Source organism: Sciurus carolinensis, chromosome 17, assembly GCF_902686445.1.
Source record: "Sciurus carolinensis chromosome 17, mSciCar1.2, whole genome shotgun sequence".
NCBI lineage: Eukaryota > Metazoa > Chordata > Mammalia > Rodentia > Sciuridae > Sciurus > Sciurus carolinensis.
Genome location: NC_062229.1, coordinates 23,986,019 through 24,003,783, shown reverse-complemented (window position 1 = coordinate 24,003,783; position 17,765 = coordinate 23,986,019). Strand labels below are relative to the sequence as shown.

At 39.8% G+C, this 17,765-nt stretch overlaps 1 protein-coding gene across 1 annotated transcript in view; it reads right to left on the bottom strand.

Moving 5' to 3' along the window:
- The window catches only part of Setd2 (SET domain containing 2, histone lysine methyltransferase), a 119,131-nt gene extending 107,442 nt beyond the window's left edge, over positions 1 to 11,689 (bottom strand). Inside the window, 1 exon segment of the mRNA XM_047532334.1 lies at positions 11,451 to 11,689. Within this exon segment, the coding sequence (XP_047388290.1) occupies positions 11,451 to 11,521 (71 nt within the window). The 5' untranslated portion in view covers positions 11,522 to 11,689.
- Positions 11,690 to 17,765: the final 6,076 nt, after the last annotated feature.

Below are 17,765 nucleotides of genomic sequence, written 5' to 3'. Positions count from 1 at the left end.
ACTTGGTAACTCAATGAGATCCTGTTTCAAAATTTTAAAATAATAATTTAAAAAAAAAAATTTAAGTCTGGGGAAGCTGTGCTAGGGATGTAGGTCAGTGGTAAAACGCTTGCCTGGCATACACGAGACCCAACAAGGTTCAATACCCCGTACCATCAAAAAAAAAAAAAAAAAAGGTGCACCAAGCAACACATCACTGCCATCAGCCCAATACAAACCACTCAATTCCCTGACCAGGATTCTCTGTTATAATCTAATAGTTATTTATGAATGTCTTAACAATGGACAGCAGCAAGTATTAACACCGCTACTAGTAGTCTAACATTTACTTTATCAGGAAATTAGAATGATAGAAAGAATCAGATCATTACTTTCTAATATTTACTAAGCACATACTGCTTACTAGGTTACTAGGTACTATGTACCCAGCTGCTAGTTACTAGGATTCCTCTATTTAAAAAAATAATATATTCTATAACATTTATCATGGTCTTTGAATTTCCTATATGGATCTACAAAATCCCCTGGTCCACAACAAAACCAAACAAGTCTAAATTGTGCAAGAGAATGGATGAACAATAAGCTAGTTAAGTGCCAATGAAATGTTGGGCTTTCTTAAATGCTTTGTTTTAGTAAGCATCCAAATCATTTTAAAATTTGGAAAATTAAGGGCTGGGATTGTAGCTCCATTGTAGAGCACTGGGGGGGAAAAAAACAGAAAAATTATAAAAACATACATGTATACACAAACATATCTTTTATGCCTGTGAACCCAGCTACCTGGAAAGTTGAGGCAGGAGGATCATAACTTTAAGGTCAGCCTGGGTAAACTCTGTTTCAAATATAATTTTTTTTTTTTAAGGGTGGGAATATAGCTCCATAGTAGAGCATTCGCCTAGCATTCACAAGGCCCTGGGTTCAATCCCTCGTACCATGAGAACATACACACATACATATATATATATATTTTTTTTAAATATACAGAAAAAAACAGTAATGACAAAAATTAAAAATGTTTAAGCTATAGCTACATTTCACAAACCCAAAGAACAGAAAATTTTGCAGCAGCATATGCACAGCGGAAAAAAAATCACAGGTTCTAACTTCTGTCCCCAATTTCATACCTTATTGACACTGTCATTATCTTCTCTCATAAGAAAAGTATTCCAAGAAAGAAGAACACTAAATACTTCTTGATAGTCCCATTGTCTCCCTTATGCACCTCACTAATACTGTATATTAGGGAAACTCTGTATATTCAACCATCACTTTTTTGACATGTTCACATTCAGCTAGTGACATTACACAAGCTACCAAAAAGATTATACATACTATACAGTTTCCTGAATATTTGTACAATAAAAGTTCTAAATTTTTTTCTGGATTTATTTTTTAATGAACATGCAAACAAGCTTAAAGAGTGTACCTATGATGGTTATCTTGAGGAAAACCTTTGGAGTACACTTTCACCTATTTCTAATACGATATTTCATGGTACACCAACCAAATTCCCCTCTTTCCTACAGATAATTCTTTTTGGGAGGAGGCGGAATTTGTTCTTTTTAAATATAAATGACAGTTACTGTAGATAATTCTTAACTACATTTTCAGCAGAGAAGCAGTACCACAAAAGTATAGCTTGTTGGGCTGGAGTTGTGGCTCGGGGTAGAGAACTTGCCTGACACGTGTGAGGCCCTGGGTTCCATCCTCAGCACCACATATAAATAAATAAATAAAAGATTCGCTGACAACTGAAAAATATTTTTAAGAAAAATTATAGCTTGTGTTTTAGAGTTTTGATATAGATACACTGCTAAGGAATTCATGAATTTATGGAAGTCATATTTTAACCAGGCAATTAAAAAAAATCTGGATGTGTGCCCAAGACCAAAATGAATGAATTTCCATAGAAAGAACTTTTGCAGTCATCTACATAACTGATGAAAAATAATATTTGCTCTTTTTTTGGTACTAGGGATTTAACCCAGCGGTGCTTAACCACTGAGCTACATCCCCAGCCCTTTTTATTTTTAACTTTGAGACTCTAAGTTGTGGATGGCCTCACTAAGTTACCAAGGCTGGCCTCAAACATGTAATCTCCTGTCTTTGCCTCCCAAATCACTGGTACAGGTGTGCCCCACCATGCCCAGCACATTAGATTGACACAACTTTTAAAAACTTTAAATCTTGCATCATCTGCCTATTCAAATAGAGTATGTAATTAATTAATAACTACACCAAGAAGCCAAAACCAGACAAAAGACTAAAAATGTAAGTTAGACCATGGGTTAACAAAGAACTAATCATGAAGTAAATACTGGTGATTACTATATAGCCCTCCCTAAAGGAAGAGTCCAACTGTACTTGGCAGAGAAGTGAGCAAAAGGAAGAGTTATAGTCAGAAACTACCACTTGCTCCAGATTCTTGCAAGCCCACAGCAATGTTCCCAGTATGCAAACCTTCCAGCAACCTGCCAGCAAAATCACACTTATCCCCCAGCATCCCAAAGATATTTTCACTAGCAAGATGTTAGCATCTAACAGAAAAAGCATTTTGAAATAAAAAACACCTATAGAGATCCTGACCAACTCTAGACCTCCATGTAAGTGACCAATTTAGTTGTTCAACTGAAAGATACTTAAGTAACCTCTGGCCTGACCAAAATATATAAATAGACTACTAAATTAAACATAAGTACATTATACATGAATTCCAAAGTTAAGGGAGTCAAATACAACATTTTATTAACATATGACAAAAACTGCAAAAGGCAACTGCCTTTGAATCCATAAAAGTAGAATTCCAAATATGTAACATGAAAAAAAAAAAAAAATCCTACTGACTTGTCTTAGCTTTATTGGCTAGCTTTCAATTAACCATTTTCAAGAGACTGCCTCATAAACACCTTCAGTTTTCTCTTTAAAATAAACAAGGACCTCATCAAAGTAGGTCATGGATGATAGTTATCTATTTAACTCATCAGCACCTACAGAACAAATAGAAATAAATATGGGATTCAAAATAAACTTTCAACAAAATTCCCAAAACATCATCATGAATAACCAGATATACTCACTCTGAGGAAAAATATTTGGAAAGAAACACCTTCCACATAGCAAAATATGTCCTGAGGCCCTTTTAAACTATTTCACATAACCAGACAACTTAAAGCAGCTTAATATAGCTCATCCATAGTACAGAATATTGCTCAATTGTTAAAAAGATGAGCATACCTCATATGTAACACAGATGAACACTACATAGAAACAAGGTAGAAAGATAATGTGCAATAGTATAAATATGCTTTTGTAAAAAAAAATAAATAAAAGGACAAGGGAAAGGTACACACTAAAATTGTTACTAATGGTTACCTCTTGGATGTGGGATTTGGAGAGGTGGAGCAGGGAAGAGGTGTTTAGGGAAGACTTTTACTTTTTCTTCTATAAATACACCTGCATCATCTAATCCTTTTCCAATAAGAATTTACTGTTGTTTTGATTTTAAAAAAAGACATCTTCTTGAGCTGGGGTTGTGGCTCAGTGGTAGAGTGCTTGCCTCAAATGTGTGAGGCACTGGTTTCGACCCTGAGCATCACATATATAAGTAAATAAAGGTATTGTATCCATCTACAACTAACAACAAATTTTTTTAAATCTTAAACATAATACCATATTTTGTCTGTTTTTAAAATATCACATCTGCTTTTAGTACATAAAGTACCTCCAAAGCTTGAATATAAAAAGTCATCCTCAGGAGATTGAAAAAGACAACTAGAAGGGGTGAAGATGTAGCTCAGAGATAGAGTGATTGCCTAGCACACATGATGCCCTTGGTTTGGTCCCTGGCACAGCAAAAGAAAGAAAAAGGAAAAAGACATGGCAATTAAATACAATGTATAATTCTAGATTGAAAAAGAGGACACTTTTGGACAGCTAGAAAAATTTTAAGGATGAACTGTTTATTCGGTAATAGTATGTTATAATGAAAACTGCCTAAATTAGGTATCTAATAGAATGCTTCTTCTTGGGTAATACCGTGGGATATTTTGAGGAGAAAGGTCATGATGTATCTTAAACAGCTCAGTCAAAACTAAATTTAAAATTTTTTATTTGGATAGGTAATGCGTATGTGGTAAAACTTCATTTACTGATTAATCTAGGTTAAAAGAATATGGGAATTCACTGAGCATGGTTATGCAAGCTTGTAATCCCAGCAACTCAAGAGGCTGAGGCAGGAAAATCCCAAGTTTCAGGCCAGTCTCAGTTGCTTGGCAAGGCCCTAAATAATTCAGCAAGACCCTGTCTCAAAAAATAAATGTGGGGCTGGGGAGATAGCTCAGTTGGTAGAGTCCTTGTGTAGCGAGCACAAGTCCCTGAGTTCAATCCCCAGCACCGCAAATAAATAAATAAATAAATAAATAAATGTATTTGTGTGTGTGTGTACAGAAGTTCATTATACTATTCTGCAACTTCTTTTAAGTTTGAAATTTCTTTTAAAATACACTTTTTTTTTTAAGAGTGAATTCTCTCAGAAAAATAAGAGAATTTTAAATCTGATTTTTGGTGACTGTAGATATAAATGGCTCGCTTCATTTCCAGTATGAACTCACTCTCAGGGTCTTACATTAATAGCTCTTAGGATGTCATAAACTATGGTACTCTACAGTTCTCTTGGAAGAATTAACAGAAATGATAAAGCTGCTTAACTTTCGATTCTCTAACCCAGGTTGGCTATCATTTGCTATCCAGCATGAATATTCTAGCCTCTCTGCAAAAATTGACAAGATTCACGGAACAATGAGTATTAGGGTCAAAAAGTTATTACAAATATCTGTTAAAGAATAAGTTATGCTAGGTGTGGCAGCACACACCTATAATCCCAGCAGTTTGGGAGACTGAGGCAGGAGGATTCCAAGTTCAGAGTCAATCTTAGCAATTTAGCGAGACCCTATCTCAAAACAAAACATAAAAAGGATTAAAAGGGCTGAGGATGTGGCTCAGTGGTTAAGCTCTCGTACCACTGGGTTCAATCCCTGGCAAAAAAAAAAAAAAAAAGGGTGTGCGACTAGGGTTGTAGCTCAGTAGTAGGGGGCTTGCTTTGCATGGGTGAGGCACTAGGTTCAATCCTCAGCACCACATAAAAATAAATAAACTAAAGGTATCGTGTCTATCTACAACTAAAAATATATTTTTTAAAAAGTCCCAAAGCATTTAAAAGTCCAGAAAAGAAAAAGACAAAGCCAACTAGTTGCTACAGTGAAAAGCAGCAGAAGACTGGATAATGTCAAAGTCCTGCTAATAAATCTAGAAAGTATGGGCTGGAATTGTGGCTCAGTGGTGCAGTGATTACCGGGCATGTGTGAAGCCCTGGGTTCAATCCTCAGAACCACATGTAAATAAATAAATAAATAAATAAATAAAATAAAGGTTCATTGACAACTAGAAAAAATATTTTTAAAAAAATCTATGAAGTATAACTTTTAGAAAGATAATCTTACATGTATAAAATGTGGCTTAGCCATTTCTTACGAAAACACAACTGTATCAACAATTGCTTGATACTTTTCTAAAGACATAATGTGTCAATAAAAGGAAAACAATCTGCTAGAAATTTAGAAAAGGCAAGAACAAAGAGGGGCATACCAAAGAAGTATACCCTTATCCTAAGCATTAGGATAGTTTGACTCTCCAAACTTACCAGGAAACCTTCCAAGTAATATTTTGGTCTCCCATGTACCCCAGTAGCCCAAAAAGGACAGCCCCAGTCTATGGATCCAAACCTTAAATACTATAAAGCTATTCATTGTTCCTTATAAAATAACAAATAACTGATTCATTTCCTGGCTACAAAGCTACTAAAGGTTCAGCTCTTATATAGAACTTGGTGACCACATTATGCTACTTTCTCTCAGATGGTTTCCTATGGTATCTTCATCTTCTATAGCAAATAATGACTGTCCTCCCTGCTTCATATTTTATTTAAACATGTTGAAATATTTTTTAGTTAACCAACTTTCTTTTTACTAAATTCACGCCTTTGCATGGTAGTGCCTTTTAAGTACTATTCTTCCTAGCTGAATCTTTCCATTCAATACAAATAATAAAAAAACTGTGTCCTAATTCTTAAATTCTCAAAAAACCCTTTGAGGAAGATACTATCATGATCCCCACCTTGTAGATAAGGACACCAAAGCACAGAGTAATAGGCATGAACATGGTACATGCCTATAATTCCAGGTACTCGGGAGGCTAAAGTAGGAAGATCACAAGTCTGGGGTTAGCCTGGGAAACTTAGTGAGACCCAGTCTCAATATAAAAATAAAAAGGGCTGGTGATGTAGCTCAGTGGTAGAGTGATCCTGGATTCAATCACCAGAATTGCAACAGAGAAAGAAAGAAACTTGCCCAAGTTCACAAAGCTATCGAGTAAAAACAATAGTGAGATTCTAAATCAGGAGTTCTGACTCCAGAACCCAGGGGTTTAACTTTTTTTTTCACAAGGGGACACCCTGGACCATTTTGGCAGTCTAATGACGCTTACAGATTCTTTTTCAGTCTAATATTTTTAAATGTATAAGATAAACTACATGTGATTGCAAAGGACACCAATTATATGAGGGGAAAAACTCAATGTGTGAAATAGCAACATATATGCTTCTTAAAAATCTAGTGGTAGATCTCATATTCACTGTAATTTTGATATAGTGATGAACATAAATGTTTTGAGATACCTGTAATAACCATATAATTAAAATATGTGATTTGTATTGGTACCAAAATCACAGATACTGTTACTACTTTAGTTCATTGTTTACATAACTGAAAGAAATGCTAACTTCTAAAGGTTACTGGAAAGGTAATTTTTTTTTCCAAGTTCACTATGTCATCTGTGTTAAGAGTTTTACACTATATACTACACAATCCTCTTAACACTAGAGTTTCAAAGGACCAATCCTTGGTCCTTTTCTTTCTACAGTGAATCCCTTGATCTCATCCAAGCTTATGGTTTTGAATACTACCCAAGTAGATGACTATAAAATTTATCACTGATCCAGACCTTTCCCCCAAGTTCTAAACTTAGATATCAATTCAACCCACATGCCTAACGGCTATCTCAAATTTACAATGTCTAACACTGAATTACTGATCTAGTCTCCATACTTGCTCTTTCCATAGTCATCCCTATCTTAGTGAATGGCAAATTTCTAACTGCTAAGATCTAAAATCCTATGACATCCTCAGACCCTTACACTACATATGATCTATCAACAAATCCTATCAGTTTGATCTTCAAAATGTATTCAGAATCCATTCATTTTTCACCATTCTTCTTTTACCACTTTGGTACAAGTCAGCATCTTGTCTGGATTACTAGCTTCCTTACAGCCTCCAAGTTTCCACTGTCGTTCCTCTAGACAATGAGTGATCCTTCTAAAGCAGAAAGCAGACTGTTTAAATTTCCCAGCAGCCCAGCACAGCGGCTCACACCTTCAGATCCAGTTTATTGGGAGGCTGGGGAGGAGAATTATTGGGTGTAGGAGTTCGAGGCCAATCTGGACAACACAGTGAGACTCCATCTCAAAAAAAAAAAAAAAAAAAAAAAAGAAAAAGACAAAAAACCACAAACAAACCCCAAAAAAACCTGCCAGTCAAGTCTCTCTCTCTCTCCACTTTTTTTTTTTTTTTTTTGTGTGTGTGTGTGTGTGTGTGTGTGTGTGTGGTGCTAGGTGCTAGGGATTGAACCCAGGGCCTTGTGCTTGCAAGGCAAGCACTCTTACCAACTGAGCTATATCCCCACCTCCTGCCAAGTCTTTCTAATGGCTCTACAAAGCTCTATGAAATCTGCACCCACAATCCTCAGCACCACCAAAAAAAAAAAAAAAGGAAAAGAAATCTGTACCCCACCCCACCATGACCCAATTCACTATCTGTCATTCTTTCTTGTTCAATCCATTCTACCCATATTGGGAAGAATTCAGAGGTCTGCCTCAACACTTTGGAACCATTCCCTCTGCTTTAAATGCTCTCTCCCTAGATAGTAACATGGCTACATCACCTTTAAGACTGCCTAAATATTACTCGCTCAAGGAAGTCAGTTTACTCCACTTTATAATTTCTTTCTTAACAGTTCCAAATTCCCCTTACCCTGCTCCATTTTCCAAGGCACTTAACTTTTTTAATATTTTTAGTTGTAGATGGACACAATATCTTTAATTTATTTATATGTGGTGCTGAGGATCAAACCCAGGGCCTCACACCTGCTAGGCAAGCGCTCTACTATTGAGCCACAACCCCAACCCTAAGGCATTTATCTTTGAACATTCTATATTATTTACTGTTTATCACTCCTATTTAAACTCCATAATCCAAAATTTTGTGTTTTTTAATATACACATATATACATATACAGATATATATATATATATCTACACACACACACACACACACACACACACACACACCAATCACCCCTACTGTGCCTACTTTTAACAAACATGCATGTTAAAAAAAAAAAAAAGAAAGAAAGAAAGAAAGAAAAAAGCCAGGCACCATGAGCACATGGACCTGTAATTCCAGCAGTGAGAGGCTGAGACAGGAGGATCACAGTCTCAGCAACTTAAGCGGTCCTAAGTCCCTGTCTCTAGATAAAATATAAAAAAGGGCTGGGGAGGTGGCTCAGTGGTTGAGCACCCCTGGGTTCAATCCTCCATATCAAGAACAAAACAAAACAAAACCACTTTTACGTCACTGTTAAGTATTTGTCTATCTCCTTCATTAAAAGAGGTCTAACCTGATCTAATTTAGAGTGTCCTCAACACCTGTCTTTGCCCTATATTGGACACCTAATGCACAGATACTCAAGTGATTACAGCTATTTTCACCTGAAACACAATGTTCTCTATGCTGCAGGAAAAGTCAGGACTTACAGCTGTGTCTGATAAGAATGAGTACAAGACACATACAAAATATCAGGCCCCAACTGCAACTTCAATCAAACCAAATTTACATTTTTCGCCTCAAGTTCTTTTTACATCTATGAACCATTTCAAATGAACCCAGAATGAAAGGGGGCATTTGGTCATTCACTCTCTCAATCATGTTACCCCCACTACCACCACTTAAGCCCACCTAACCTTTTCATGCTCAACTTAAACACTACCTCTTAATAGTCCCTGATGACCCCTGATAGAAGCACTTACATGTGCCACATTCTGTGGCAAATACTTTTCGTGCATTATCTCATTCAGTCCTCCCAGAAGCCCTAGTAAGTTGCTACCATTAGGATAATTACTTCCAAGATGAGAAAACCCAAATTCAGAAAGATGAAGTAACCTCTTCAAATGTTCAAACCAAGGTCTGACTCTGAAGTCCATTTCTTTAACCCTGTACTGTGCTTCCTCTCTCTCTCCAGCATTATAAACACTAACTAGTTCATATATACTTCCGTATAGGGTTTGCTGTCACTTCACTTCTCATTTTCTTGGGAAGGCTTCATTTTCTTCATCTGTAAAAGAGGCAATATTGTTCAGAATGCCTATCAAAATCTCCACCAGTCCTTAAAATGTTATGAAAGAAAACATTTTATAATTCTTTACAGACACTCATACAGGTTAATAAACAGAAAGAAAAAACAAAAACATATATAAGAACTTACTTAGTCACTATTAGATATCCAATCTAGAGCCAGAAAAGCAGTAAAACTAAAAACTCCAAGACCTTGTTAAAATAATCATTCTTGATTCCTTCCCCACCTGTGTCCACCAAAGATATACTTCTGAGTTCACTTTCCTGCATATTATGAAAAATTGTTTTCCCCCAAGAAGTGAAAGGATGTGTTCCTTAAGGCTTCTGAACTTCACCAAACAACCTGGTAAAAGGAACTGAAAACAGGCACTTTGCCCAGAGACTAGCATGTTACTTTTTACAGGACAAGAGCTCAATCAGCATTTATCAATTTTTTACAGAATTTTTTTTTGAGAATTTACAGTCTCAACCAAAAACCTGCAACATGAGCTTTGTAACTGAACTGATTGTGCAGTACATCAAAACAATCTAATTAAAATCATGTTAACCCGTGGCCTAGAACCTATGAAAGGACAAAGCCACGTTGAGTTAACTTAATATTCTAAGTAAGAGTTGGGTTTTGTTTTAGAAAGGCAACATAATGATTTTTCATTTTGTGCAGAGATGGCCAACACCCCAACAGAATCCTTTTGTGCTGTAATCAAACCTAAGAACTATCAAGTGAGGTCCAACATTTCCGGGCCAAGGTGAAAAATTTTGTCAAGGGGTTCAAAGAACCACCACAGCAAATGTAAGGTAAACTGTGTCAAAAGAGCAAAACTCTTGGATCATTCTGGTCATAAAAGTTTGACAGTTTCATTTGAAACCCACCTGCGTTAACTTTGAAATGAATCGTATGTTCTTAAGTGTAGACTTCACCACCAGTAATGGAGTTTAAGAATGGCTTCTCAAAACAATGGTCTTGTGAGGGCTTAGGGAAAGAACTGACTCCAGACTTTGGAGTAAAGCTATCTGAGTTATCAGACATAGCAGCAGATACAGCCCGCAACAGAAATGTAAAAATGACCTAGACTAGAAAAGTACTATTGGGCAAAACTGTATTTGGGTTTACTAGCACACTGTCTTCAGAGAATCCTCAAATGGTTTCTGGGGTTTTCACTGAAGTCTTCACATGAGGTAAAAGTCACCCATTTAGGTCAGAGGTTCCAGTTCCCAAAGAAATGAGTGTCCGAAAGTGTGCAAAACCCAAAACCTGCAGAAAAATACACCCCTCACAGGGCTTTCGTTTTCAGGTGGAAAAACAAACCCGGTGTCACCTCAACAACAAGACCACACAAACCTCGCCACCATTACAAAACCCGGGCGCCAAAGGTGCGGAATGTGCAGCCGGAAGCACTACGAAGCCAGGATCGAGTTCCCAGGGGGAAAAAACCGAGCCCGAGAGCGCAGCGCGGGCCCTTTGCGGCCCGGGCCGGGCGGCGCGCGCTAGGCCCTTCCGGTCGGGGCTGCGGTCGCCGGTAGGCCGGCGGCGGGCAGAGCTTCCACCCAAGCGCGGGGATTCTCGGCCTACCTCGCCGCGCCCTCCGGCTGGCCTCTGCCGCGGCCACCCAGCGACCCGGCTGCCCAGCTCGCGTAGGGCCTAGGCCCGCTCCCCCGCCGGGCGGACGCGGCAGCGGCCTCCGGCCGGCCGCCCCTCCCCCACCGCCGCCCAACGGCCGCCGCGACGCGAGCAGGGGCGCCCACGCCGGGCCGACCGCCCGCCGCCGCGACGGACGGGGCCCGAGGCGCGGCGCGGGGTGCTCCCACCGGCCGCGCGAGCTGCGAGGCCCGTTACTCCTCGCGACGCCCGCCCCACTGCCCGTCAGGTCGCGCCCGACTCCGGCCAAGGCGGCCCACGGCCGCGGAGGCCGCGGAGCCGAGACTTACTCAGGGGTCGGGTGCTCAGGGTCGTAGAAATCCCCCATCTTCGGAGGCGGCCGCGGCGGCAGCTGCTTCATCGAGAGCGGCTGGAGGCGGCGACGCGAGCCCCCTCCCCGCGGCAGGCGGCGCGGGGGAGGGGAGGAGGCCGCTAGTGCGACCGCGGCGGCGGCGGCGGCAGGGCCCGCGTCGCTGGCTCGCTCGCTCGCTCCCTCCCGCCGGCGCCCGCCCGCCGCTCTCTCCCTCGCACACTCACCCGGAGCGACGCGCACCCCGCCCGCCCGCAGCCTCGCAGCCCGGCCCCTTAAAGAGACACGCACGGGCCGCTCTCGGCCGCCAGTCGGCGTGCCGGCGGCTGCGACGGGTCCGGGCGGGGCGGGGTGCGGCCGGCGGCTCGCCAGCCTGCCCTCGGCGTCCGCGGACAATAAGCCCCGAGCGAGTGCCGGAGGCCTGTGCCCGAGCTGCAGGGGCGGCACCGCCACTCCCCCTCGGCGACGTCGGGGACCGGCCGGAGCCAGCAGCACACCAGCCATACCGCCCGAAGGCCGGGGTCGGCAGCGGCGCCGGGAGCGGGTCCCGGGCCTCCGGCTCTGAGGTAACGCGGCAGCCGCTCCTCCCGGGCCTCTCTCCTTTATTTCTCCTCCCTTTCTCTCCCCACTGCCTCTTCATTTCGCTCCTCAGCCGCGCGGAAGCGGAGCTGGGCCAGGGTGTGCTCTAAGCCGGGCTCCCGGGACCACTACCCCCCACCAGCTTCCCGCCGGGTCTCTGCTCTACCGCCCGCCGGGAGCAGCGTCCCTACCACCTCCTACCTCCACCTCCGCGCGGCAGGCGCCACCGCCCTGTCTGCAAGGCTACAGCTTCTGCCTGTTCTTGAGGCCTGGGGGCAATGTTCTGGGGAAAAAAGATTATTAATCACTTCCCTGCAAAAATGGCAAGATGAGATGAAGTAGGATAACTTGAAAAGACTACGGGATTTTAGTCGGCTTTGGAAGAAGCAAGAGTTCATAAATCGATTAGCTAAACTTTCAGAACGTTGACGAGTTTACAGCGGTTGATCATTTGGAAAGTGGTGATTCAAAGGACCAGTCAGCTCTTTGTGGGTTTTGGGGCGGGGGGGAGTTTCCCCCACTTAATTTTGAATTTTACTAATAAACCATTGGATAGAGGTATGTGCCATATTACTGAAGTGTGATGTAAGAGAATAGACATCCTTTACTAAATAACTTTTAAATATATCCTTTACATATGTGTCTTATCATCGTTTCTCATTTAGGAATTCTTGGCTTTATTAATTTTTTTTCCTGGTACCTTTATGCACAGGGTGGAGGTCAATCTCCCATGGTCCCTTTACAGACTACAAATGTTACTAATTGCCCTGTGGTTTTTCTCATTGTAAGGTAGGAATGTTGATGCAGACAGGTCCTCTTACTGTTGTGAGGATTAAATGAGATATTTGTGAAACCCTAAACCAGTTTTTCAGTCACCATAATACAGTGGTTAAAAACTGCCTCTGCCTGGCTTTGTGTGTGCCAGCCAATTTCTCGCCGTGTTACATTGGACATGGTTGCTTCTCTTGCTTCCAGTGCCTGACCTGTAAAATGGGGGTTTCATTACCTGCACAGAGATTGTGGTGAACATGCTTGCCACTCACTGAATAAGTGCCCAGTAAATGTTATCTTTCAGACTTTGAAGGTATAGCTTGAGGCCCAGTGCCTTGGATGCCATACAGGCCATTAAGAACCACTTAATGCTGGACAGACAGGAAAGGGCTATTTTAGGCAGAGGTGGCTGAAACATGTCAGTATGAGGCTAGAAAGACCTCAGCTGAGATAAGTGAGGAGAAAAAGTCAAGTACAAGGTTTACTACTTAATAACCAAGTATGCAGGTCTCTTGCAGGAGGTACAGCTGGGCTGTAATTCCTGGTCTAGTGATGGCATTCATCTGGTCAGAACCCAGTGCAGTAAGCATATCAAACCAGAGATCATTGAGAAATTCTAAACCTGAAATATAAATAAGTGATCACGGTTTTTATAGACATTGCCTTTGCCTAGGGTTTCTTTGGACTCTTATTTTTGAAAGAAAGAAAATGCATCCTCAGAACACATAGTTGAATCTGGCCTCCTGATCAAAGCTGTGGAATAATTTGATTTTTAGCATTACTAGATGCTGACTATCCCCTACTTTCTTACATAAAGGCTTCTGCAAATACATTTAAAGCAAAAATGTCCAAAAGCCCCAACATGAGACATAAGAGATATTCTATTCCCAGAATGCTAAAAACTATAAAAATCACTATCTGTGGAATCTATTCCTTGCTGTTAGCAAACCTAGTTTGTTCTTTGCTCCCCCAATATTCTTTTGCGCAGAGGAACAGTCTTTCATATTCCAAAACGCATGTTTCTTTATTTGGTCTGTAGGAGACCCAAATTGACTGTTACTAAAGTATATAATATATAGATACATACATATATATATATATATATATATATTTTTTAGCCATAGCATCATGAATACAAGTAGATGCATCCTAGCATAGAAATAGAAATATGATTTGGGGGTGCTGGGGATATAACTCAGTTGGTAGAGTGCTTCCCCAGCATGCACATGACCCTGGGTTCAATCCCCAGTACCAACAAAAAAAAAAAAAAAAGAAAAGAAATATGATTTGGGTGTCTTTTAGTAGGAAGGAGTTATATACAGTTTTTAATAGTGATTTACTTCTTAGTTTTAGTAGGTTATCATTTATTCTGTTGTAACTGAAACCAATTTCTTAACATTCATTAAAAATATAGTGGGAAAGATGGTTTTTCAAAATAAGTGGATTACTGTAGAAATGAAAGGTTTGGAGCAAGTGATTTAAATGTTTATTTTCTCCTCTGGAGCATAGAAATATTTACTACCAACATCTTAGTATTTTGGAGAGCATGAAATGAGATAATCTGAGAAAGGACTTAGTCCATGCAAGCTAATAGCCATGCAATAAAAAAATTAGCTATGTTATAAATTTATATAGATATATAAAGCTCAATGTAATTGAAAGTTACTTTAGATTTAATCATTGTACAGAATAAAGGCAGCATAGCTTAGAATAATGGTTATTTTAATTTCCATACAAATCCATAACATTCTTTGACCCTGAAATTACTGAGGGTGGGGGGATAATTACAATTCATGTTCAGAAACTCTTTAAGTTTTCACAGTGAATTTTTCTGATGAGACTTGATTGTTGGAGTTGGCTAACAAGCTGCTGACCAGACAGGCATTCTCTTCTGTAAAATCTTCTTCATAAGCTTCTACAAGCCAGCCATTTTACTGGGCTTAAAAATGCTGATTAAGAAGAACTACACACTTTAACCTCAAACAAACAGGAAGGTTACTAGGTAATTCAATGTGTCTTCCCTAACTTTGTCTTCCCTACAGTTCCCAAACACTCAGAGGAGTGATTACAGAGTGTGTGTGTTTTATTCATTTTGTTTTGAATCTTGGCACCCTTGAAGAGAACTAACTGCCTCAGGAGCTTCTCACTGCATCTTCCTCCACCCACGCCTGCAGACTTGTGTCTCTCAGCCGAGGATGATAGTGCTAAAGATTATCCCAGTTTCAGAGATGAATAAACCAGTGATTACAGAAGTTAAGGTACTTATCTTGGGGCACATGACTAAGGAATGGTGAAGCCAGGATTTGAACCAGGTTATCTGATTCAAGGCATTTTTAGACAAAAATCTGGAGTTTACCACCAACACAAAAATAACCCCTAATACAAGAAGGAATGATGTGCAAAGAAATTGGTAAATAAGTATTTAAAACTAAAATTATCATACAGCGTAATAATATTACATAATTTGCTAGGTTAATAAAGTCAAGCAAGATAGAACTAATATGAACTAATATCCTATACAGCAAAGTCATATAATTTGGAAACAGGGTATGGGACATTAAAGCTTTCCAAGCTATTTGTATTATTTAGGATAAGGGAAAATATATTAACTTTAACCTTTATTATTCTAAATGTAAAAGTTAAAACATAATAGGGTAACTACTAAAAGAGTACTTAATTTTCAAATTAATAGTGGAAGAAAATAGAATGAAGAAAAATAGCAAAAAATGTATAGTATGAAGGTAGAAAGAAAATGAATAGCAATCATAAAATAATAGGGTAAAAATAAGTGCAAATAGTTCAATAATAACAGTAAATATAAATGGAATAAACCCTTCAGTTTAAAACAATGTAAAATAGACAAGAAAGTAAAATTCAACCTTATGCTATTTATGGAACTTTTTAAAAATTTTTCTGCATTTTTAGGCAATTTGAGAATGTGAAAGAAATAATACATAAAGCTTACTGAGAGGGCTGGGAAGATGGTGCAGTTGGTAGAGTGCTTGCCTTGCAAAAGGCCCTGGGTTTGATCCCCAGCACCTCAAAAAAAAAAACAAAAACAAAAACAAAACTTTGTGATGGCAAAGCTTCCATCATATTTCAAGAAATACAGAGGTGTTAATGTAACACCATGCAGTCACACAGGATCATCCATCAGAGGGGCTTAGCAAATCTCACGTTTCCCAAGTGCCTAAGGAAGATGATTGAGGCAGTCTTAGGTCATCTGACCCAAAGTGTATTGAATCCACCTCCAACAGCAATAGTAGGTCTGGGAATGGTAAGCTGATGCTCTGAAAGTTCTCTGCAAACAGAAGCCTTGAGGCTTGGAGCATTGTCGGGTATAATTCAGCCTCCTCCATGGAACCTGTCCCTCCTGGGGGTAGCCAGTGACTCTAGTGAAGGACTGGCCCCACCTCAAGATGCTCTGTGCTCTTGGAGAGTGATGATTTTTTTAGGAGTCTCAGCCAAGAATTAGCAGGCCACTGAACTCTAGGCTGTCCCAGAGCACTTGCACAGATGGGGACAGTAAAGGAGCACCCCAGATACTGTGTCTGGCGAGCTCAAGGCTGGCAGCATCTGGGGCCTCTGCCACCTCTACAGAATCCTCAGACTGCCAAACACCCCTGGAGGGTGCTGCACTATTGCATTATTCTCAAACCAAGTGACATTAAGTATCTGGGACATGTGACGTATCTTTAAAAACAAGAACATTGGGGCTGAGGGTTTAGTTCAATGGTAGAGTGATTGCCTAGTATGTATAAGGTCCTAGGTTTGATCCTAAGCATTACAAAAGAAGGAAAAAAATCCAAGAACACAGAGTAAAAGGACAGAAAAAGATGTCAAGCTAATATAACAGTAGAAAATTGGTAGTTATGTTAACATTAAACAAACTAAAAGTAAATAAAAGTTACTAAGGTGATGAAAAGTTGAGGACACAGGGCTTTTAGAATTCTAAACATACATATACCAAATTATATATCCCTAAAAAAATAAAAAGGCTAAATCCAACAGAACTACAAAGAGAAATTGATAAATTTACCACTCTAGTAGAAATTTTAACACACCTTAAAATAACAGACAGATCTTGTAACAAGAATGAGAAAATAGCCAGGCCCAGTGTCATGTGCCTGTAATACCAGCAGTTTGGGAGACTGAGACAGGAGAATTGCAAGGTAAAAGCTAACCTCAGCAACTTAGCAAGACCTTAAGTATCTTAACAAGACCCTGTCTCAAAATTAAAAAAGAAAAAGAAAAGAAAAGGCTGGAGATGTAGTTTAGTGGCTAAGCACCCTGGAGTTTAATCCTTAGTATCAAAAGAAAAAAAAATCAGAAAATATGAGCCACATATTTAAGATTGAACTAATGAACATTTATAAGTGTAGCACTGAACAGAAAATTCATGTCCTTCTGATTCACATGTAGAATGTTTATATCAATTAGTCACATGTGTTAGGTTTTTGTCTGTGAGCAAAATACCAGACCAGACCAATTTAGAGGAGGAAAAGTTTATTTGGGGCTCATAGTGTCAGATTCAGTCCATGGTCTACTGGCTCTATCATTCTGGGCCTAAGGTGATGGCTAAACATCATGGCAGAAGAGCATGGCAGAGGATAGCTACTCCACTGCATAGCAGCCAGAAAACAAAACAGGAGGAACCGGGACAAAATATATAATTCCCAAGAGAAGCCCCCGGTAACTCACTAACTTAAGCCATGCCCTGCCTACAGTACCACCCAGTAGTTCATTCTAATTATTTATCCACCAAATGGATCAATTCAGTTACAGTTCTCATAATCATTTCAGTTCCCACATTAACACAGGAGGTTTTGGGTATACCTCATATGCATACCATAGTGCCACATTTAAATCCAGATAGTAAACTTCTAACAAATTTCAAATGTTTTATAGGCCACATTCTCTGTTCACAATGCAGTTAAGTTAGAAG